This window comes from Geotrypetes seraphini, chromosome 10, assembly GCF_902459505.1.
Source record: "Geotrypetes seraphini chromosome 10, aGeoSer1.1, whole genome shotgun sequence".
Taxonomy (NCBI): Eukaryota; Metazoa; Chordata; class Amphibia; order Gymnophiona; family Dermophiidae; genus Geotrypetes; species Geotrypetes seraphini.
Window position 1 is genome coordinate 19,777,538 of NC_047093.1, and position 25,013 is coordinate 19,802,550.

The 25,013-nt window shown below is 44.3% G+C and overlaps 1 protein-coding gene across 3 annotated transcripts; it reads right to left on the reverse strand.

Annotated features, from left to right (window-relative positions):
- Window positions 1–266: 266 nt before the first annotated feature.
- LOC117368198 lies at window positions 267–24,139 on the reverse strand. Of its 3 annotated transcripts, none has more exons than XM_033961604.1 (9): window positions 23,597–24,139; window positions 17,165–17,239; window positions 17,032–17,064; window positions 15,829–15,912; window positions 15,043–15,140; window positions 13,910–14,073; window positions 8,352–8,450; window positions 6,083–6,172; window positions 267–1,781 (listed from the first exon to the last, which is right to left on the reverse strand). In XM_033961604.1, exons 1-9 carry the CDS (start codon window positions 23,756–23,758, stop codon window positions 1,702–1,704), a joined length of 885 nt encoding a protein of 294 aa, XP_033817495.1. In that variant the 5' UTR covers window positions 23,759–24,139; the 3' UTR covers window positions 267–1,701. The 3 variants fall into 3 exon arrangements, with proteins under 3 accessions (XP_033817495.1, XP_033817494.1, XP_033817496.1); XM_033961603.1 differs by having other exon boundaries at window positions 17,165–17,242; XM_033961605.1 differs by lacking the exon at window positions 6,083–6,172 and having other exon boundaries at window positions 17,165–17,242.
- Window positions 24,140–25,013: the final 874 nt, after the last annotated feature.

Below are 25,013 nucleotides of genomic sequence, written 5' to 3' on the forward strand. Positions count from 1 at the left end.
ATCTCTCACCAATGCATTCAGGTTCCTAGTGCCTCCCTCCCCTGAGATTTTGCTAATTGAAGAATCATGATTACACCTGTACGAAATGCACCATTTCCCGAATATACCATCAGATATCCTACTTTTAAATATTAAACTTCACTTCATATATGACATGGAGGAGTAGCCTAGTGATTAGAGCAGGATTTCTCAAGTCAGTCCTGGAGTACCCCCTTGCCAGTCAGCATTTCAGGATATCCACAATGAATATGCATAAGCTTGATTTGCATGCACTGCCTCCATGATATGCAAATTTCTTTCATGCATATTCACTGTGGTTATCCTGAAAACCTGACTGGCAAGGGGGTACTCCAGTACCGACTTGAGAAACACTGGATTAGAGCACTGGGGCTTGACATCCAGAGGTGCCCAGTTCAATGCCCACGGCTGCTCCTTGCAATCTTGGTAAGTGATTTACTCTCCCTTTGCCTCACTTGAGCTACTACTGAAAAAGGTGTGAGAAAAATCCCATTAAATCAAGCTGCCGTTTACCTGAGTACATGGACATTTGAAAACAGTAGCCGTCATCCATCTTCCCTGCAGGTGCGAGTAGCCACCGCTGTAGGGTTACCAGACGTCCGTCCGGGTTTTGAAAATAAATTGTGTTGGGAGGGGGCATTCATGCATGCATGGATTCGACATGGTGATGTGCGCATGCGTGTTTCCCTCGATTATTGTTCTACGTTATATGGCTCTCCATAAGTGAGACTTTAAGCATCCCGGACCCCCGAAGGAGTGTTTTTCGAAACACGGACCGTGTCGGGTCCTGTCTTTTTATCTATGAGAACCATCTTTTAGACATCAACATTTTATTAAGTTCCTGTGCTTTGTACATCACTTCTGCAGTTCTTGTTTTTGTGTTTGGCTCTCCAGAGGCTGCCATTAGGTTAACTACCTATCTACCAAAAGTTAAATCTGTCCTGGTAAAGACTACTTGATAAGACGCTCCTAACCAAACTAATCGTAATTGTATCAGATATTATAGACTCAGGAGCATATCCTTAAGGATGCATGACGCAGAACAGGGGTCTCAAAATCCCTCCTTGAGGGCTGCAATCCAGTCGATTTTCAGGATTTTCCCAATGAATATGCATGAGATCTATGTGCATGCACTGCTTTCAATGCATATTCATTGGGGAAATCCTGAAAACCCGACTGGATTACAGCCCTCAAGGAGGGACTTTGAGATCCCTGACATAGAAGCAGAATACGAGCAGAGGTGAAGAGCCCAAGATGATCTAGTCGGTTTCTTTTCTGTACCTACTCGGTCGCCAGCCTCACCACAACTTCCCTGGCATTGATGTGGAGATTTTGGGAGTGTCTGTATGAAAAGATGTTAAAATTTACCAGGGTTCATCTTTAGGGCAGGACGATTTCTCACATAGTGAAATAGCCTGGGGCAACACTCATACCATAGGAGCTCCAGCTCTGCCATCCCGGAACGCTGAACTCTTTGGGAAGTCAGGGGTTACTTCTGAATGGATCACTAAGATGTTGTGCTTCTGAATGATTTTATGGAGGCTTCAGCATTCTTTGGATTAAGTCTCTAGGAAAATAGTAAAACAGTGGCACCCGTTCAATGAGAGAGCATCCCTCGAGATTTTCTTTCCTTGTGTGCAATGCACAAGCTTATCATCATTTGATATGAGAAGCAACTGCAGGTCACATTTTGCTGTAAAGTTCCCCTAAAGGCAAAGAATCAGCATCCAAGTCCTTCCCTGCAGCATTTCTGGTGATGTTTCCTAATAGAAACCAGAAGAAAAAAAAACCCAGAAAGAATTTAGAGCCTCTGCTGCCCCAAAACAAAGTTGCAAGGTAATTTGGGACAATTAATCCAGCAATCTATTATAATAACATAGTAAATGATGGCAGATAAAGAACTGTGTGGAGACTCATGTTTCCTCTGCATTTATGTCATGTTCTTAGTATTAAAATGGCTAGATTATATAAAGAAAAAAGAATATTAATGGATACTTGGAAAACATTACGATACGTTAGTAACTTACCACCTATCAACAAATCAGACTATATGGTTAAACTCCAAGATTCAAATTGGCGGATTTAAGGTCATCTGGAAGCATTGGATGATTGCAGGGATACGTATTTTGGAAGATGTTATTTCAAATGGTAAACTGCTTGATTTTTAACAGTTGCCATATAAATATGGCCTGAATAAATCGCAAAGTTTTAGATGGATGCAACTGAAGCAGGCCATTCAGGCGGGGTTCCCTGAATGGAAAAATCTTAATAATCAGTATAGTTTGGAGTTCTTATGCTTTCAGGTAGACTTCCTGGGACACCAGGCCGCACAGTGGTATAAATTGATAAATGGATTAGTTAAAAAGAAGCCTAAAAATGGTCTTAGAGAAATTTGGAGCATTGAGATTAAGCACCAAATTACAGCGTCTCAATGGCCACAAATTTGGTCTTGGAGGATGAGATCTATAGTGTCCGCATCTATGAGACAAACCTGGTTTTTTCTTTTACATAGAGCTTTCTGGACCCCAGTTAGATTACAAAAATTGAATAGCTCTAAGTCTAATAGATGCTGGCATTGTAATCTCGAAGTAGGGACTCTAGATCACTTATTATTCTACTGTCCTTTTATATTAGCCTTTTGGAAATCAATTTGGGGCCAAATAAATTGTTTATTGGAGAATCCTGTGGCTCTATCTTATGATGCAATTCTATTTGGTATGTCAATGAGGACACGGAGCCAAATTTCATCAAAAAAATAACAAGCTTTTATTGATTATGACAGGGGTCGCCATACAACATATCACATCTAATTGGAAGAATTGGAATAGACTCAATTACTGTTTCTGGTGAACTCGTTGTGTCAAATTTATAAAATGGAAAGAACAATTGCGTTACAAAAAGGATATTATAATAAATTTAAAGAGATCTGGGGGCCACTGACAAAATTTTGTAATGAATGAATAACATTTTTCCATTATAAATATTAATGCAGATGAAGGGTGGGGGGAGGGATTTGTTATAATGTGGGAGGGATGGGAGCGAAGGGATTAAATCTTATGTATTAATGTCAAAATGATAAAAAATTCAAGTGATGTATACAAACCAATTTATCAATTATTTATACATTTGTTGTAAGAGATAAAATTAATAAAGAATTAAAAAAAAAAATAAAAGACCCGTGTGGTCCATCCAGTCTGCACAATAGCCACATTCATTCTCAAGGCAACGCTGACGCTTCAAGCCAGCTATTATTTGTTTTACTCGCCAATAGCTCAGTTGTTCCAAGCCAGACTTTTCTCAAGTCATCAACCTGGTTTCAGGATATCCACAGTGAATTTGCATGAGATAGAACTGCCATACTGGGAAAGACCGAAGGCCCATCAACGCCAGGATCCTGTTTCCAACAGTGGTCAACCCGGGTCCCAAGTACCTAGCTCGAGCCCAAGTAGTACAATAGATTTTATGCTGCTTATCCTAGGAACAGGCAGTGGATTTCCCCAAGCCATCTCAATAATGGCCTATGGACTTCTCTCTTAGGAAATTATCCAAACTTTATTTAAACCCTGCTAAGCTAACAGATTTCACCACATTCTCCGCCAGCAAATTCCAGAGTTTAATTACACATTGAGTAAAGAAATATTTTCTCTGGTTTGTTTTAAATCTGCTACTTAGTAGCTTCATCGCATGTCAAGTTTAAGTTTCAAGTTTATTTGAAATTTGATGAATCGCTTATACATGAAATACTAAGCGAGTTACATTAAAATACAAATTTGGACATACGTTAAAATACAAAAGAATGATAATAACAAATCAAAAAAAGGGGTTAGACCTACAGACCAACGGACATGACTGGATGTGAAGGGATGAGGGGATAAGGATACAATATTAATCATTTTAAGAAAAGGGAGACAAAAAGGGGAAAAAACATTAGGAGGGGTATTCTTTTTTTTTTTTCTTTCTATTTTTGATAAAGGACTGCTGCACTGTGATTATTCCATACAGGAGGTAAAAGCATCTTTAAACAGGAAGGTTTTTAGATTAATTTTAAAACGGCTAATGTCTTTTTCATCTCTTATATATTGAGTTTCAAGTTTCAAGTTTATTTCTGTTTTTGATTAATCGCCTATTTCAATTTCTAAGCGATGTACAAGTTATAGTAAAATACAATAAAGAAACTTAATACAATAACAATATTTTCCAGTTAAGACTAACATGAGAGAAAGGAAGGCGGGTATAGTTACATTTTTGGGTATGATGAATAAAATGGAAAGAACAAGAGGAGGGGTATAAAATTTTACCAAAGCACACTTCGTAAACATTAATTAAGCATCTGTTAGAGATTAAAAGCATCCTTAAATAAGTAAGTTTTAAAAAGTTTTTAAACGTTGCCATATCATGTTCTGTTCTAATATACTGGGGGAGAGTATTCCACCATTGTGGCCCCGCAACAGTGAACATATCTGCCCTTCGTGTCCCTATAATTTTTAGTGAGGGAACTGTTACTAAACTTTGCTCAGAAGAACGCAGAGATCGTTGGGTTTTATAAGGAATCAAAGATTAAATTGCGGTTCACTAGAAGATAAGGTCTTGAAGATTAGAAGCATAAGTTTATACAAGATCCTATGACTAATTGGTAGCCAATGTGCATCTATCAACAATGGGGATACGTGATCGAATTTTTTTGCATTGTAAATCAGTTTGATGGCTGTGTTCTGGATAATTTGAAGTCTCCTTTTTTTCTTTTTGAGTAATATTTATGAGTAAAGCATTGCAGTAATCGATTTTTGCTATAATAAAGGAGTGAATCAATATCTTTAAAGATGATGGGTTAAGAAATTTGGCGATAGATCTTATCTGCCGTAATTTGAAAAAACAGTTTTTAACAATAGAAGAAACATGTTCATGATAGGTTAGTTTATCATCTATTACAACTCCAAGAATTTTAGTTTGAGGGAGAGAATTCCAAGCTTGAGGGGCTACTACTGAAAATATATCATGTCGTCTGGACCCCTTAGTCCTAGTATTTTTGGAAAGAGTGAACAAGTGATTCACATCTACCCTTTCCACTCCACTCATTATTTTATAGACCCCTATCATATCACCCCGAGCCGTCTCTTCTCCAAGCTGCTTTAGCCTCTCCTCATAGGGAAGTTGCCCCATCCCTTTTATCATTTTTGTCACCCTTCTCTATACCTTTTCAAATTCCGCCATATGTTTTTTGAGATACGGCGACCAGAACTGCGGCCGTACCATAGCGCGATACAAAGGCATTATGGCATTTTCATCTTTGTTTTTCATTTCTTTCTTGATAATTCCTAACATTCTATTTGCTTTCTTGCTGCCGCCACCCACTGAGCTGAGGGTTTCAATGTATCCTCAACGATGACCCCAAGATTTTTATATACTCCTGCCACTGCTTGCAAACCTGTCTCATGCACATTTATTGTAGATATTCTGAAATTGAGAGGGATCTCAGCTTGAGAAACACTGACTTGGAGTATTTGAGCTACTATGTAGGGTGAGCCGTTGTCATGTGCCTTTTGAAAATGTTTTCTAAAATCTGATCCCCTTCCTCACAGGAACTCAATTTCTCCGTCCCCGTAAGTTTTGTCACTGTTGCTGTTCCTGTCCCATTCCTGTAAGCTCTGCCCTAACCGCACAAGCCTCGGACACTTATGATTTTAAAGTGTCTGAGGCTTGTGCAGATGAGGACGGAGCTTGGACATTGGTGGAATGAGGCATTATGACATCATAATCTGAGCTCTAGAATGTTGCTACTTAAGATTTTAAAGTGTTTGAGGCTTGTGCAGATGAGGACAACAGAGCTTAGTCATTGTGAAGTGAGGCATTATGACATCACAATCTGAGCTCTAAAATGTTGCTACTTAGGATTTTAACGTGTTTGAGGCTTGTGCAGATGACAGAGCTTGCAGGAATAGGGCAGGCACAGGAAAAGAACGAGACGCAAAAATGAGTTTCCACGGGGACAGGGAAAAATTTGTCCCCATGTCATTCTCTAGTGCACCTGATCGCCTTGAAGTCTGTTCATTTGCCAACCACTCACCTGGGAGACTGTTAGTTTTAACTTCTGTGGTATATTTCCTTGGAACAGCATAAATTTGATCCTCCTTGTCATTACGATTCTGATTTTCATCTACGACACCAACAGGAAAAGAAAAGCAATAATGAAACATTACTTCTCACGTTATTTTTTTAATCCGCAGTGTTAACAATGGGAAACACTGAAGTGGTAAATCTAGATTACAGAGAGAAATTGATGTATCAATGCCATAGAATTAATTTGGGGGTGGGCAACACTTCCCCCCCCCCTCAGATCTTGCAGGTACTAACGCTGAATTGGCAGCCCCTCCTGCTGTCAATATGAGTTTTCTCTTTGTCTCTCAAGGAAAGCATCAAACTTCAGTGAAGCTCCATGCATTTGCTTCCCTGAAAGATATGCAGTGGTTTTTCTTATTGACAGCATTAAAGGGAGAGTGTGGCGCAGTGATTAAAGCTACAGTCTCAACCCTGAGCTTGTGGGTTCAAACCCACGCTGCTCCTTGTGACCTGGGCAAGTCACTTAATCCCCCCATTGCTCCAGGTATATGAGATAGATTGTGAGCCCACCATGACGGAGAGGGAAAAATGCTTCAGTACCTGAATAAATTCATGTAAACCATTCTGAGCTCCCCTGGGAGAACGGTATAGAAAATTGAAAAAATAAATAGTGTGAAAAGTTACAGCCTCTGATAACCAGAGCAGGTGTTGTGATGTCATAATGCCTCATTCCACCAATAAGAGCCAACCTCATCAGTGATGTCACAATGGCTGGATTGTCCTACACTTGGATCACTTTTACTACGTTTTGATTTCTAGAGTGGTGCAGTGGTTAAAGCTACAGCTTCAGCACCCTGAGGTTGTGGGTCCAAACCCACGCTTCTCCTTGTGACCCTGGGCAAGTCACTTAATCCCCTCATTGCTCTAGGTACATTAGATAGATTGTGAGCTCACTAGGACAGATGGAAAAATGCTTGAGTACCTGAATAAATTCATGTAAACCGTTCTGAGCTCCTCTGGGAGAACAATATAGAAAACTGAATAAATAAATAAATTAGAAACTGTCCCTAAATGAACTGGAGGAAGCAACGCTCACCACAATACTTCTGGCATCCTGCCTATTAGAGAAACCTGTCCCAGAACCAGGTATGGGCTGTGCTAACTTTTTCGGTGTCAGGTCAAAAGCGCGCTGGGACAAAGGCGCGAGCAGACAACTGAGCGCAGTGTGGAGGTGCACGCCGAAGAAAAAGACTGTTTTTAGGGGCTAGGACGGGGGGTGTGGGGGGGAAACCCCATCCACTTTACTTAATACAGATTGCGCCGCGTTGTGGGGGGTTGTAACCCCCCACATTTTATTGAAAACTTAACTTTTTCCCTGTTTTTAGGGAAAAAGTTACGTTTTCACTAAAATGTGGGGGGTTACAACCCCCCAAACCCCCCACAACGCCGCCGCGATATGTATTAAGTAAAGTGGGGGGGGTCTCCCCAACAAAACCCCCCGTCGCAGCCCCTAAAAACAGTCTTTTTCTTCGGCGCACGCCTCCGTCTTGCGCTCAGTTGTCGGCGCGCGCCTTTGTCTTCCGCGTTACTGTCTATGAACCACTTTTTCTGCCCATGCAACTGCCGTGTCATCTCCTCGATTTCTTCCACTCCCTCCCTTAAACATTTTCCTGTTCTTTAGGGATGGAACTATGGTAATAATCTCCTGCTGCTTCATTTAATAATCATAAATGTAATGTTCACTTAAGACTTTATGCAGTAGCGTAGTGTGGGAGGTTGGCACTGCGTTGCCGCACTCTGTCCCCCCCCCACTCTTCCACACTGCTTAAGCACACACCCCCCCCGCCCCCACATATCTCTCGAAACGTTCACTGGCGTGAGCAGCGTCTTCCACTTGCTGCGTGCGCCAGCTTCGGCGCCCGTCTGACATCACGTCCTGGCCCGTGACCCGGAGGGGGGGGGGGAGGAAATCAGGGAAGGAGCGGTAAGGAGCAGGAGGTAGAGACAAGGGCGGGGGAGGGGCACCAGCGCCTCAGGCGCCTTTCAACCTCGCTACTCATAAGAGAATGCTCACATGCCCCCGAGAGACCAGACCAACCTGCCGGAGAAGCCCCTTCAATGCCCCAGTCTCTGGGCTGGGCAGGGCTGTGGCTCACTGGCTGAGAGGTCGTGAGATCAAATCCCGGTGCTGCTCCTTGTGACCCTCCAGTGCCCACCGCTTCGAAATGCCAAAGCCACAAAAAGGCGGTATACAAGTCCCCATTCCCTTCCCTCACCTTTACTCTGGCTGGCTGTTCTGATCACGCCTCTTGGTTTGACAACATCATACTCATTCGATTGTTCATAGGCGTCTTCTTTACTAGAATTTCGATTCTCTTGATGCCAAAGCAAAAGAGAAAAATATAGTTGATAGATGTGAAAGAGGAACAGTCAGAGACCAGCACATATACCGTATTTCCCCATATACAGGCCGCAGCCTATACTTGGGTTTTACAAACCCGTGTATGGGGCGTGGCCTAGTTATGTGGGGCTGCCCTGCACCGATGGAGACCCGAGCCACGCGCCAGTGAGGGGGGCTTCCAAAAAAAGGTACCGGGGTGGGGGATGAATGAAAAAGGCAGGGGGAGGTACCGGAAGATAAGCCGCAGCTAATACCATGGGGCGGCTTATCTTCCGGTTTTTAAACATAGGCCGCACTTTTCTGCAGCCTATACATGGGTGCAGCCTATGCAGAGGGGCCTAGATGCAGGAAAATACGGTACTCTCTCAGATTTCTGAAGTGATGAAAATATTCATTTTTATGTCCACCCCAAGCAGTGGCATAGCGAGAGTGGGAGGAGCCTGGGGCAGTTGTGCCCCCCACATGCCACACTCGTGCCGTCCCTTCCCACCCCCTATACCTCTAAATCTTCTCCAGCGTGAGCAGCTTCTCTGCCTGCTGCTTGCGCTGACTTTCCCTCCAACGTCACTTCCTGGCCCCGTGACTCGGAAGTGATTTCAAAGGGAGCCAGGCCTGCACAAGCAACAGGCTAGTGTAGTTGCTCACACTGGCAAAGATTTTAAAGAGGTACGGGGGGGGGGGCAGGGAAGGGAGGGCGTAAGCGTAGAGTAGTAGGCAGAGAGGTGCCGGCACATCCATCGAGACGGTGCCCGGGGCAGTCCGCTCCCACCCCCACCCACTGCACCACTGCCCCCCAAGAATATCTGATTACCCCCCTAAGTCACCCATCGCTCCCGGATTTGCAGCTCATAGCAAAGCCTCCCCTCCAGTGCATTTTGTCTAGCAAAAATGGTGCAGGAACGCAAATACCAGGCCATTCTTCAGGAGTGGGCTGATCGTTGAGGGACCCACCCCACAGTAGCTAAGCCCACTGAAACCACCCACAGAATCCATGAAATGGCAACACTGAGTGGGCAGAACCTGGGCTCTTTTATTAATACAGTGCTCCCCCGCAAATTCGCGGTTGGCGGGTCCCGGTCATTCGCGGTATTTTCCGACCGTGAACCGCCGACCAGGAGAGGACAGCTGGAGAGGCAGGAGAGGGCAGCCAGAGTGCCGGCGAGTGAAGGAAATCACTCGCTGTATGCTCCGACCGCCTCTTTCTGTACTAAAGCCGGGCCTTACCAATCAGGAGCTGCTTTGACACACAGCTCCTGATTGGTAAGGCCCGACTGTAGTGCAGGAAAGAGGCGGTCGGAGCATAAAGCGAGTGATTTCCTTCACTCGCCGGCGCTCCGGCTGCTCTCTCCTGCCTCTCCCGCTGCCCTCTCCAGTCTCCCCCCACGAAAAACCGTATTCGCGGTTTTTCAGGATTCACGGGGGTTCCTGGAATGGAACCCCCGCGAATATCGGGGGAGCACTGTACTTGGGGTGCGCATGGTCATTTTTATCCAGCAATGGGAAAGTTGCAGGTACTCGGTACCCGAGAGCCCCCTCAAAAAAAAGCCCTGCTCCTCCCCTCCCATCGCCTCTATCAGACTGGGGGGGGGTGTGGACGGCATATCATGGTGGGCTCCGATCCCTTCAGCAATCCAGGAACTTTTACTATAGATTTATCTAGAATTCCAGGTGAGTTTAGCACATAGAGCTGCCGAAATGGGAACTGTAAAAGTCTCAAGTTTTGACCATTATGATAAGGATGGTCTCGGTTAGGGGTACCAGACGTTCAGATTTACTCCGACATGTGCTCTTTTTAGATGCCTGTCCAGGCGTCCGGACGGGTTGGCAAGACATCTGCACATGCGCGGATGAATTCCAGATGTGGCCCTGAATTCAGAGGGTTTGTTTGGGGGCGGAGCTTTTTAGGGGACAAAATCTGGCAGCCCTAGTCTCGGTGACATAGCACATCTCCTAGAGCCGCGTAGGGTAAAAAGAGGAGCGGCTTAGTGGTTAAAGATATTAATTGTAAACCAGGGAGGCCAGATTCATATCTTACTTCTCCCACTGGCCCTCTTTATTTATTTCTCTACCACACAATCCAAAGTTCTTGGTGGCTCACGAAAGAACATACATAATAGATCAAACAGAGACAAAAAAAAATAAACAAAGTAATACTTTAGGAAAGCAATAAAAACATACCCCTTCACCTAACTCTCCTGCCCATGACCGATAGATTACAAAGAAAAGTATATTGATACCAGATCCTCGATGTATGTTGCGTTAGAATAAAAACTTGTATTGAAAAACCTTGCACTATAACTGACAAATTTAACCTGTTAACTGTATATTATGGATATTGATATTAGATCCCTAGTTTGCATGTGGTACATTGCAACCTGTTAACTGTATATCACTAATAATAAAACCCTAAGCGCGCATGCGCACTCCTACCTGCGTGATCCGTGCTCTGTAGCTCCGTGGCTTCGCATACGCAGTAGGAGGAGTCAGCGGTGGTTTCTTCTGCGCATGCGGAGGCACCTTAAGCAGGAACGTAAGGAGGCCATTCCCCCCTCCCACCCTCACTCCGTCTAATAGCAAGGCCTGCGGTCTGGCCGGCTCCCTTACAGTCCCTTGCCGAAGTTATTTTTAAGTTCAAAGCTGCTGCTGCGGCTCCTTTCACAAACCGCCTGCGTTGGAAGCCTCTCTGATGTCATATCAAAGAGAAGGCTTCCGACGCAGGCGCGGATTGTGAGAGGAATTGCCGCGGCAGCTTTAAACTCAAAAATAATTTTGGCAAGGGACTGTAAGGGAGCTGGCCAGAAACAAACAGAAATGCTGCTGCACAGGGAAGTGGGGCGGGGGGAGGGAAATGCTGCTGCTGCACAGGGAAATGGAGGGGTAGTAAATGCTGCCACTGCACAGGGAAGTTGTGGGGGGAGGGAAATGCTGCTGGTGAGAAAAGGGGGCTGGGGCTGGAAGCTGAAAGGGAAAAGATGGGAGAAGGGGGCTGGGGGGGTAAAAATGGGTTTGGAGCTGGGGCTGAAAATAGAGGACATGTGAGGGAAGGATGACATGTTTGGAGCTGGGGCTGAAAATCGGGGACATGTGAGGGAAGCCCGTTAATGTAACGGGCTTAAACACTAGTTATGTATGTTCGCCTGTAACCCGTTCTGAGCTCTCTGGGGAGGATGGGATTCAAAACTAACTAACCCCCTCTTTTACGAACACCTAGCACGGGTTTAAGTGCCGGCAGTGGCAGTAACTGCACCGACGCTCATAGGAATTCCATGAGCGTCGGAGCAGTTACCGCCACTCAAACCCGTGCTATGCATTCGTAAAAGAGGGTGTAACTAACTAATCCTTCTTCCTGTAGCTGTCTTGATATTCAAACCTGGACGAGTTGATCGTTTTGGTTGTTCAGAGTGCGCCATGCTGCCGTTAACAATGCCCCTCTCTAGGCAGCGGGATCTTGACATGGAGGGTGACTTTTGCGGCCTACTCCAAGCACCCATCCCCGCCCTTTCAAATTAGTGTCAAACTTTGTGATCTTGAGTACAAACAATTCACCCTCCACTGCCTCAGGTACGACGCAGTTTGTGATTCCAGCTTGGGCAGGGAAAAGAAGCTCGTGTACCTGAACGTAAGTCATCTTGAAGCTGAACCTGGATTTGAAAGAGGTGACTAAGTCTAAATCACAGCTGCTGGCTTCCTCTCTTGTCTGCATGCCAAAAGAAGTAAGAAAACGAAACTGAAAATGGTGCATGATTTACAGGAAGGTTTCGGGACACTCTCACTGCTTTCCCCGCTCAGAACAGAGGGTGAGAAATGTCAGCTTCTGAGCAGAGCATGCTCGATTGAAATGTTCCAGCACCTTTTCCTACCACTCTGTATCTCAGGAGTCACGGCCAATCAGTTCAACTGAAATGCTCAGATGCTGGACTCTCAGCTGGGCGTTGGTTGATGGAGCTGGACAGCAGAGACAAGGGTAGAGCTGGTGGTGCAATGCCTCATGACATGCTAGCTACTGGAAGGCTGGAGTCCATGAAGCCCAGTAGCCCGTTCTCATGGTGGTCAATCCAGGACAGGTCACGAGTACCTGGCCAAAACCCAAGAAGTAGCAACATTCCATTCAGAATAGCAAGATTCTGGAATCCCAAAGAGTAACAAGAGATTCCGGAACCCCAAAGAGTAACAAACGATTCCGGAACCCCAAAGAGTAACAAACGATTCCAGAACCCCAAAGAGTAACAAAAGATTCCGGAACCCCAAAGAGTAGCAACATTCCAAGCTACCGAACCAGGACAAGCAGCGACTTCCCCCATGGCTTTCTCAATAACAGACTATAGACTTTTCCTCCAGGAACCTGTCCAAACCTTTCTTAAAACCAGCTACACTATCTGCTCTTACTACAACCTCTGGCAACGCGTTCCAGAGCTTAACTATTCTCTGAGTGAAAAAAAATTTCCTCCTATTGGTTTTATAAAAGTATTTCCCTGTAACTTCATCGAGTGTCCCCTAGTCTTTGTAATTTTTGATGGAGTGAAAAATCGATCCACTTGTCCCGTTCTACTCCACTCAGGATTTTGCAGACTTCAATCATATCTCCCCTCAGCTGGCCAGCACTAAAAACCTCTTGCACGAGTCTGTAAAAAGAGGGGCTAATTCCAAAACAGGTATTTATTTATTTATATTTGCAATATTTGGGATGGGGTGGAGAGGAAGTATTTTACGTAGCATCTCTCAGAGGATGCTATTTTGCTGATCTTTATCCAAAACTCCTGAAGTCCTCACACTGATGATACATGTTCAGCAGGACGGCCAACGTTTATAAGAAATATAACATGACTGGGGAAAAAAGGAACGACCAAGACAAGAGAGGGTGGAGCAGGCAAGGTGGTGATCAGGCAGCTTTAATGCATCCTAGTAAGTGAAAAGTCCAAATTCAATTTTAAAGAAAAGAAAATCAGGATATCTATAAATGCGCCTGTTTAACTTTCAAAATCCTATATGGTATCCTCCCTCCCTTTATCCCTCTTTCTTGGAATTCCTCAAACCCTAATACCACCAGATCCTCCCAGAAATTAAAACTATCCTTCCCCTCGCTAAAAGGCATTTCCCACACAGGAAAGCTAGGGACCTCCCTCCACTTCAAAATCACTGAGCTCTGGAACAACCTTACCTCCCCTCTTCGGAACTTGAGCTCTCTCCAAGTTTTCCGCAAACATCTGAAAACCTGGCTTTTCTCAAAAAATGTAAGTCTCCCTCCAATTTAGGAATCAAAGAAACTCTTATATCTTGGCATCCCAAGTCCTCTAAATTTTCTTCACACTTCTACCTCTAACCCTCTGTTGTAGTTCCTTCCTATTTCTCCTACTGTAAACCGCGTCGAGCCTTACGAACGTGGAGATGATGCGGTATACAAACCTAAGGATTAGATTAGATTAGATATCTTACCCAATGATTTTGAGTTTGCAGTCTGCCTGGTCTTCCGTGAATGATTATTAGTAGATGTAAGAAAGTCACATTCTGTAGACTCCTCAGATGTTCTGAAGTCCAGTTGTGTTTCTGTAGAGCTGGTACTATCCTGAGCCGTTTGCAGTAAGCTGGGGATATCGTGCCTGAAGGGGGTCATAAAAGTACCAAAAATACATAGGAAATGGTCAAAGACGCTTCAAAATTCTTCAGAAAAGCAAATTGACCAATCTAAGCTCACTATGAGCCTGGTACTGTCTTCAGGACCCGAGGTCCATCTGTTCCTGTGCCAGTCATCAAATTTTACCAGGGAGCACTCTTAGCTATTGTAAGAGAGAACAAGGCATGGTAGAGGATCAGGAAAACACCCAGAGATGGTGGCAATTTTCTTTAAAAAAAACAAACTAGGTTAGAGGTCAACAGGGGAGATCCACCTTGCACTTTTTCCCAGTGGGGAAAAGGAAGATCAAAAATGCTTGAAGACAAAAGATTCCAGATAGAGAATGACACGGGGACAAATTTTTCCCCGTCCCCGCAGGAACTCATTTTCCTGTCCCATCCTGGCAAGTAGAGAATGACACGGTGACAAAATTAATCACCGTTCCCCGTCCCCACGGATAACCGCAGGAAATAATCCCATGTCATTTTTTAGTGTCTAATTCAGCCTCAGTCCTTCTGCACCAGCATTCTTCAGGTCAGTGGTTGTGGCCATTCATACTCTGATTCTTACCTCTCTCCTTAAATAATGACATGAAGATTGTTTACAGCGGTTATCCGCGGGGACGGTAATGGTGATAAATTTTGTCACCGTGTCATTCTCTACTGGCAAGTTCTTTTCTTGTCCCTGCCCCATTCCTGCAAGCTCCGTCCTCATCTGTATAAACCTCAAACACTTTAAAATCATAAGTGTTTGAGGCTTGTGCGGTTAAGGCAGAGCTTATAGGAATGAGGCAGAGGCAGGGACAGTGACAAAACTCACGGGGATGGGGCAGGAATATTGAGTTCCTGTGGGGACGGGGACAAATTAGTCCCCGTGTCATTCTCTAATTCCAAGTCACCACAATTAATGAACTCGGGATGCTACAGCATCAACCCTGTTTTAAAGAATGTTTTACCAAGTACAGGCCGAATCTTTTCTCCCTGGCCCTGGGAGCTGCATCGATTTCCATAAAAACTGAATCCACACAGCACGCAATTCGGAAGATTCTGCAGCCTGGCAAAATAAAAAAAAAAAAGATTCAGTCCACGAATGATGTCTCCCAGAAAAGACGGTGCTGTCAATAAACCATGCAACTTTTCCATTTCTTTCTGGAGCACTGGGAATAGGAATACTTAGGGGGGGGGGTAAAAACTAAGAGAGAGAAAACTCCATTTTCTGTTAAGAAATGTCAGCAGGTTATCTCAGCCTATTTGAACACAGTAAACCCCCAGTATAAATGGTGTCTGGTGAAATTTATCAAACAGAGATTTCGGCAGTTGGAACCTAAGCACAGTACCGGGTAAAGCTTTGGATTCTCGCCCAGAAATAGCTAAGAAGAAAAAAAAAAAAAAAATTTTAAATTGAATCAGGTTGGGCAGACTGGATGGACCATTCGGGTCTTTATCTGCCGTCATCTACTATGTTACTATGTTAGCTTTCACTGAAGGTGTATCCATGTGATTCATTATAACTGGCATTCTAGAAAATTCCAGTTTCTGCATATAGCTTTTTGTTTTCAATATCTATACATTGTATCATGTTATACGGACTCCTGAGGAAGGTGAATTTGCTGAAACACAGTCTGCATTGGGTCTACATTTCAAAACACTGTCGACAGTAAAAGAGCTGTTTGATGGGGGATTTTTCCTCATCTGCCTGGTGTTCCCCAGCGATGTTTGACTCCTGTCAGAAACGTTCCTACCAGCAGTTTCTTTTTCCCATTCTTCATGGTGATCTCAAAAGTGTATTCTTTTTCAGCGGCTTTCATCTCACGCACTGACTGTACCTGTGAAAAGGAGTTTTCGGCAGAGCCTGAGAAAGGATTTCTGAAATCTGCGTTTCTCATTATTATATGCAATTCTATGCAGGATCTAATCCCTTCTAAGTATTAACAATGGATTCCTTCCTTTTCAGTGGTTCCCAAACCTGTCCTGGGGGACCCCCAGCCAGTCAGGTTTTCAAGATATCCCTAATGAATATGCATGAGAGAGATTTGCATACCTGTCACTTCCATTATATGCAAATCTCTCTCATGCATATTCATTAGGGATATCTTGAAAACCTGACTGGCTGGTGGTCCCCCAGGACAGGTTTGGGAACCACTGCTTTAGATGGACTGTATCTGGTTTCAGTCACTAAAAATCACTAAAACTTCCTAGAACTATATATGAATATTTGTTTGAATAGTAAAAAACCTTTCTGGTAAAGATCTAAAGTGGCTTTATAGTATCTCAGTTACATTAGTGCAGACCAGATACCAAGAAGAATGGACAACTGAAGGTCAGAGGCCACCCTCTACTCAGTGATCCACAATATGCATGAGACAGCTTTGCATACAATGGAATCAATGCATGCAGTGATGTAGCACGGGTAGGAGGTGCCTGGGGCAGTGGCACCCCCTCCCCCCTTCTCTCCACGCCCCTGCAGCTCTAAATCTTCGCCAGTGCGAGTAACTATTCTCCAGCATGCTCCTCGTGCCAGCTTTGGATTTCCCTCTGATGTCACTTCCTGGTCTCTTGACCTGGAAGTGATTCAGAGGGGAACCAGGCTGGCAGGAGAAGCTGCTTGCACTAGTGAAGATCTACAGAGGTATGGGTTGGGAGGAGGGATGGCACGAACTTGGTGTGGCGGGGAGGAGAGGTTCTGGCTCCCCCCCCCCCCCCCGACATGGCACCTGTGGCAGTCTGCCCCCTTCCCTTTACTATACTACTGAATGCATGCAAATTTCTCATGCATAGTCACTGTGGATATCCTGAAAATCTGACTGGCTGGGTGTGACCCGAGCACTGGGTTGAGATGTCACAATATGAATAGTGCACAATTTCCACAGGATTCACCTCACTGGTTTGGGAGGGGTTTCTCCCCGGCTGTGTACTACCCAGCTGCAGCAGTATCTCTCACTTACCATGTAAATGTAATACTGCCCCCGAAGATAAGACTGAAAAGAAAGTGAGAGAGATCAGTTACCACCTGCATCGAACTGTGGATCATTCCCAGGACGAGCAATTGCAAAGATGAGAAATAAAATATAAACCTACTGGATCGGTGCTTTTCTCCTTGTAGAAAAATAATGTCGTATTCTGGAGCCTGAACCAGTACTTTGCCCATGCAAACTTCTATAAACAAATAAGTCAATGAATGAATATAATCAAAAGACAGGATTTTCCAGCAAGGTGAACTACTTGTTTAACCTTTTCCAATCGTGTGTCCTGGCTGACGGGACATTCCAAAATTGTCGTTGCCATCGTATTTCCCATGGCATGGGACATACAGTACACAAGATATTTGAATTTACAGACTTATGACTTGTTTACAATAGCCGTAAATGATAACGGTGAATAATACAAAACTTTGCTAAAATAATTACGATTGGAACCAGCGTAACGTAAAACTTATTACGATAGGAAAAGGTTAATACTATGCAGAGAAAACAATGATCTGATTTTTACTAATTACACTTCTCCCTCTGTATTCGCAGTGATAGGGGAATTACAAGACCGCAGATACAGAAAAACCACAAATAACTTTTCGTATGCTATTCACGGTTTTCTGTTAAAAACCCTAGCGAATATGGTGAAACCGCGAATAACAAAAAAGTCATATTTGCGATATGCATGCTGGGAATCAGCGATTTTCTCTATGCAATTGGAAATCAGCGATTATATCTATAAACGGTGTGAATCAGCGATTTCTGTGACATAATTGGGGGGGGGAGGATACAGCAAGTGAAAAACCGTGAATAATCGAAACCACGATTGATGAAACTGCGAATATGTAGGGAGAAGTGTGGATTATTTTATCTTTTTGGAAAAAAAAAAAAAGTTATAATTAAGAATCATATTACTCAACCTCAACATTACACCAGGTTCACCTTGGGTGAAAAACAAAAGTCAAACTCTTCCAGTTATCCAGGTGCAGGTACCGTTGATGAATTCAAAACTTGACATGATTTTGCTCAGAAAACATAACCTTTGTCCCTTTGTGACCAGTGGCATAATAAAGGGGGGAATGGGGGGGGCAGTCCACCCCAAACGCCATGTTGATGGGGGTGCCGGCACCCCTCCTCTTCTCACTCCTCCCCTCGCCACGCACGCACCCTTCCTTCCCGTCCCCCGTACCTCCAATTGATGTTCACCACCGTAAGCAACAACTTTAATGTGCTCCTTGCGACCGCGTCGTCTCTGCCGCCAATGTCAATTCCAAGTGCCAGTGACATTGGCGGGAGAAATGACAGGGTCGCGAGGAGCACGTTGAAGTTCTTGATGCTCGTGGCGTCGAACAACTAGAAGTACGGTGCAGGAAAGGGAGTGGGCGTGCTGCAGGGGGTATCGGGGGAAGGAGTGGAGACAGGGCGGGGCACCACTGCCCTGGGCGCCTCTCACCCACAGTACGCCACCGGGTGTGACGATTGCGCTTGATGTCAGTGAAAGTATTAAAAATGTGCCTAGTTTGGGACTCGGGTCAGAGAGACGATTTTTACACAGAAAGATTTGCTAGCCTCTATCTGTTGTAAATCTCTCCTGTGTGCTGTCCGATTATATGCTGAGATCAGCCCGAGCTGATATCTGTCCCGTCTGGACTTTTGCCGTTGGGATTATTTAAAATATGCTGAGGAGACAGAGCTGCTTCTGGAAACTGGACTTCTGTCAGACTTATTTCATTTGTTTTTTTCCCCAGTTTATGAATTATTTAAATTTTATTCCATTGTTTTTACTTTATTAATTGAATTTCCCTGAATTCTATTAACGGTTCCTTTCCTTCTGTTCCTTTCATTCATTTCGATATCATTTACATAGGACTCCTTTTACTAAGGTGCGCTAGCATTTTTAGCGCACGAAGGATACTACCGCACGCTACGCGGCTAGAACTAACGCCAGCTCAATGCTGGCGTTAAGGTCTAGCATGCGCTATTCCGCGAGTTATAGCCCTAACGCAGCTTAGTAAAAGGAGACAATAGATGGTGCTCCTATCTATAAAGTTAGGAATTTGTACACAATGTCAGGGATGCTCCTTGGCAGACAAAACTGGTCCGAATGGGATTGGCAGCGGCCAAATGTTTAATAGCATTGTATTGGAAGAAGCTAGCTGCCCCACCAGAGGAGGAATGGTTAGAGAAATTGCGAAAACTTGCCCAGATGGAATGTATAGCTGCTAAGCATTATGGTTATTATGACTTCCAAAGGTGGACTTGGGACAAAATATTTCAGTGCATTTGATTATTTCTTTCTGTGGGGTGGGAGGGTGGGACGGGGGGGAGGGGAGGGGTGGTTATTTGGGAGTCTTTTTGAAGGAACAACGAAGGGACTTCCTCATGGTGTCTATTTTGTTGGGGGTTATTTTTGACTATCTTGGTTTATTTTATGTTGGGTGGTGGGATTGGGATATACTTATGTTGTGTTTATCTGTTATGCTTTGTGGAGTGATTGTAATATCCCTGATTGGTAATCTTATGGAGATTGTATTGTTTATTTTCATTATAAAATTCTAATAAAAATTGATTAAAACAAAAAAAAAAAAGTTAGGAATGTGTATAAAATATTCGACATGCTTCTCTCCTCTCCACTCCTTCCTGCCCTCTTCTAACCCCTTCCTCTGTAATGTCGCCTAGAGCTTGTATAAGTATGTGCGACACACAAATGGAAGAAATAAAATAACAATAAATCTTCTTTATTATTTTATGCTGTTCACTTGCTGAGAGTATTAGACCGCAAAAATATTCTAAAGCACACGGCACGTGGCGTGGTCATTGTCTCGTAGACGAGAGGTCAGTGAAGGAGCCTCAGCAGCTGGTTCTTTCACTCTCCACCCACCACAGATGTCGGCTGGGCAGTGCATGAGTTGCTTTTTGCTGAATTTACTTTTGGGCCTTTCGGTTAAGACAGTCCCCGTCTCGGAATTTTGACTGTGAGATTTAGGAGGGAGAAAGTGGGGGTGCCAATGCTCTGCCACCTGACTTCATGAGAGAGGCGGCGATGCGACAGCCATGTGCAAAGCAGGAGATTTAAACAGCCTGCTTAAAACAAAGTACAGTGGTGCCTCACACAACGAACTTAATCCGTTCCAGGAGCAAGTTTGTTATGTGAAACGTTCGTTGTGTGAAACGCGTTTTCCCATAAGAATACATTTAAAACACAATAATTCATTCTGCAGCCCTACATTTCCCTCCCTCCACCTCACCTTGTATGCGGAGTCTGCCGGCCCTCTCCCTCACCCAGCCGCACGCTTCCAGAAAGCTGTGCACGCGCAGCTGCTGGAGTTGGTCAATGTTCTCCTCTCCTGCAACTTCCGGTTTCCGGTTGCGTCAGAGGAGAAGATTGAGCAACAGAGCATGCGCGCGTGCGCTGCTCCCTGAAAGCGTGCGGCTGGCCGAGAAAGAGGGCCGGAGAACTCGGCATCCAGGGTAAGGTGGAGGGAGATGATGGAACAGTATTTCATGGTACAGTATTACTATTTGTTAAAAAGGAAATAATCTTTTGATGTTTTCTGGATTTTTTTTCGTTAGCTTAAACATGGCTTAACTTGCTGGAAATGGGTCAGGTCTCGTAAGATAGGACCAGAGAATCGGGTCTGGGTAAAACCAGGATTTGCAGGATCTCCAGGATCCTCATGGACTTGTATTGAGATCCTGGTAATATTGCAGGATTTCACGAATTTTCCAGGACCCTGGTCCACCTTAACAGCAGACCTCCTCTTTTTTTGATTGCCACAGCTGCTGCTCTGCATTTACTGGAGTCCCCTACACGCCGTCTTCTCCTTCTCTGCATGGGTGCTGCTGTTCCCGGCTTCGGCGAGAGTAGTTCCGCCCCCCCCCCCCGGGCCCCTCGGGCGACTTCGTTGTGTGAAACGAAGTTCGTTGTGGGGAGCACGACAAAAAGTTCGTTGTGCGCAGCGTTCGCTGTGCAAGGCGTCCGTTATGCGAGGCACCACTGTAGATCTTACTCATATGCTCTCTTCATTAAAGATAGTCTCTGTTTACTGAAAAGAACATGTGACCATAAGAATAGTCGGATCAATGGTCCATCTAACCCAGTATCCTGTCTTCACGGTGGCCAATCCAGGTCACTAGAACCTGGCAAAACCCCAAATACAGTGGTGTAGTAAGGGGGCATGGGGTGGTCCGCCCCAGCACCATGTTGCTAAGGGCAACCCCTCTTCATCCTCTCTGCCCCCCCTTCCTTGCCCCACCCCCCTTGTGTTCCTCCGTACCTTTTTTTACTTCCCTGGTGCGAGGTTGATGCCCGCGTCAGCATTGGCACTCTCTCCAATGTCACTTCTGGGTCCTGCACCTAGGAAGTGACGTCAAAGGGCGCGCCAACACTGACATGGGCATGCTGCTCATGCTGGAGAAGTTAAAAAGGTACGGGGGATAAGTAAGGGGGAGACAGGAAAGAGGGCGGGGGGAGATACCACCCCTGACGCCGCTCATCTTTACTATGCCACTGCCCAAATAGTAACAACATTCCAAAACAGAACCCCCAAAGAATGCAAGATTCCAGAACCCAAAAGAGTAGCAACATTCCAAAATAGAACCCCAAACAGTAGCAACATTCCAAACAGAATCCCAAAGAATGCAAAATTCTGGAACTCCAAAGAGTAGCAACATTCCAAACTACCAATCCAGGGCAAGCAATGGCTTCCCCCAAGTCTGTCTCAATAGCTGACTAAGTTCAAAAATTGTGCATAAACAGCATATCCTCATCTCAAAACTTAAATATTAAAATAAATACTGGTGACTTTTATTGCTTCAATTAGAAAATACTCTACAAACGATATATGCTGTTTGGGTTGCTTTTGTCAGTTTATACTTGTTTTAATGGTTCTGTTCTGTGCTCTCTCGTAAGAGGTTTGGGCTTCATAATCAGGATAAGAACTTAAGAAAAGCCCTGCTGAGTTCCACTAAGGTCCATTGAGCCCAGCATCCTGATTCCAACAGGAGCCGGTCCAGGCCACAACTACTGGCAAGGGCTCTTTCCAAGTCTATCTAGCATCATTATTTTTGAATGGACATTTCTTCTAAAAACTTGACCAGACCTTTTTTGAACCCCACTATATTAGTTTTGTCTACAATCATTCGTTTATAGGTCCCATGGCTTAATTATGCTCGGGGGAGGGGGAGCTCTAAGGTCATTTTCTTTTGTAGTCCTCAGGGCTGGGAATGTTGTAGATCAGTAGTCTAAAACTCATGGCCCAGGGGTCACATGCGCCCCCCAGGTACTTTTTTTTGAGGCCCTGGGTATGTTTATCATAACCACAAAAGTAAAATAAAACAGTTTCTTGATCATGTGTCTCTTTAGCTATAAATGACAATATTATTATTAAGACTTAGCCAAAAGGAAAGATTTATAAACTAGAGTTTTATCTCATGCAAAATTGTCATTTCTTAATAAGACATTAACTATTTTTTTCTGAGGCCCTCCAAGTACCGACAAATCCAAAATGTGGCCCTGCAAAGGGTTTGAGTTTGAGACCACTGCCCTATAGGAAGAGGAGATGCAAATGTTAAGAGCCTTAGCCAATAGGGAGAGGAGGAGATAGTGGATGCTCTGGATGAGCCATTTGGCCTTTATCTACCATCATGTTTCTATAATCATAAAGTTCTATGATATCACAAAGCAGGTGTAAAGAGCCTTAGCCAATAGGGAGAGGAGATGCAAATGTTAAGAGCCTTAGCCAATAGGGAGAGGAGGAGATAGTGGATGGGCCATTTGACCTTTATCTGCCATAAAGTTCTATGACATCACAATGCAGGTGTAAAGAGCCTTAGCCAATAGCGAGAGGAGATGCAAATGTTAAGAACCTTAGCCAATAAGGAGAGGAGGAGATAGTGGATGGGCCATTTGACCTTTATCTGCCATAAATTTCTATGACATCACAATGCAGGTATAAAGAGCCCTAGCCTATAGCAGTGGACTCAAACTCGTAGCCCGCCAGGTCCTATTTTGAGGCCCTCGGTCTGTTTATCATTATCACAAAAGTAAAATAAAACAGTTTCTTGATCATACGTCTCTTTAGCTATAAATGACAATATTATTATTACGACTTAGCCAAAAGGAAAGCTTTATAAACTATAGTTTTACCTCATGCAAAATTGTCATTTCTTTAATAAGACATTAACTATTTTTTTTTTCCTGAGGCCCTCCAAGTACCTACAAATCCAAAATGTAGCCCTGCAAAGGGTTGGAGTTTGAGACCACTGGCCTAGAAAGATGCACCAATTCAATCGGTTCCATCCAATGAACCTGAACCGCGCAAAATCCCGTTTCAGCTGCTTTTGGAACTCTTTCTGGATTGCAGCCTCCTTATATGAAAACTGCCAGATCGCCCTAGTCTTTGACCAGAGCGCTTCAAAGCTGAAGGGAGCTATTAGCCAGAAATCAGATGCTTCCAAGAGAAGAGTTTGAGCGCAGGGTTTAGTCTCCGCTCAAGACTGAGCCAACGTTCGAAATCGACCAACCCCGCCTCCAACTCACCATTGTATCCTTTCTCTTTTTCAAGAAGCCCTCGAACATTAAATCTTCTGCGCCAGCCATCGCAGCTTGCCCGGGGGCCCCGGACGGTGGCAGCGGTGCAAAGTTCCTCCTTCGCTGGGGGGGGCGGGGGTCACATCCCGGGACTTGGCTCCTTGTCATCATCCCGATCTACTTCCTCGTTCTCAAGAGCTCCTGCTACTCACCTGAGCGTCATAAAACTAAACTCGTTTCAAATAGAACTTTTCTCTCGTTCTGTGTTTGTCCCGTGCTTTTTTCTTTTTACCCGAGATCGTTGCATCTTTTTCCAATGTAGGCACGTCGTCTTTTTTTTTTTTTTTTCCTTTTCTTCTCCTATGGAAAAGTTTGGGGTGGATCAACCAGCTCCAGATGTTGGATTAGGACTTCCCAAACCCGTCCTGGGGTCCATACAACGACCCAGGTTTTCAGGATATAAATAGTTATATAAGCATAATCTAAAATTCTAAGCTGTTTAATTAAAACCAGTAATTCTTGTCTCCAAACCACAGGACAAAAAAACCCCCAAATCCCTTCTCAGATAAACAGTAACTCATAAACCAAGAACTCAATGCTTTGGCACCAGATCATTAGTATGCTCTTATATTGTTTCCAGTGCCTGTTGATTTTAGGCTCTGTGCAAGAAACTTCCTGCACAACTGCTGGCTATTTGCCCTTTTCTGTTACTCTAGTCTAGAAGAAAGCAGGCTTTGCTTTATCCCCCTCTTCTTGCTCCTTGTAGGCAAAATAGGGCTAGCCCAAGGCATTGTGATTTTATTTGTTCATTAAAGCTTCTAGTCCAGTGGTCTCAAACTCAAACCCTTTGCAGGGCCATAGTTTGGATCTGTAGGTACTTGGAGGGCCTCAGAAAAAAAAAAAAAGAATGTCTTATTAAAGAAATGACAATTTTGCAAGAGGTAAAACTCTTTATAAATCTTTTTTTCCTGCTAAGTCTTAATAATAATATTGTAATTTATAGTTAAAGAGACATATGATCAAGAAACTTTTATTTTACTTTTGTGATTATGATAAACATACTGAGGGCTTTAAAATAGGACCTGGCGGGCTACGAGTATGAGGCCACTGCTATAGGCTAAGGCCCTTTACACCTGCATTGTGAGGTCATAGAACTTTATGGCAGATAAAGGCCAAATGGCCCATCCACTATCTCCTCCTCTCCCTATTGGCTAAGGCTCTTAACATTTGCATTTCCTCTCCCTATTGGCTAAGGCTCTTTACACCTGCATTGTGATGTCATAGAACTTTGATTAAAGAAACATGATGGCAGATAAAGGCCAAATGGCTCATCCAGAGCATCCACTATCTCCTCCTCTCTCTATTGGCTAAGGCTCTTAATATTTGCATCTCCTCTTCCTATAGGGCAGTGGTCTCAAACTCAAAC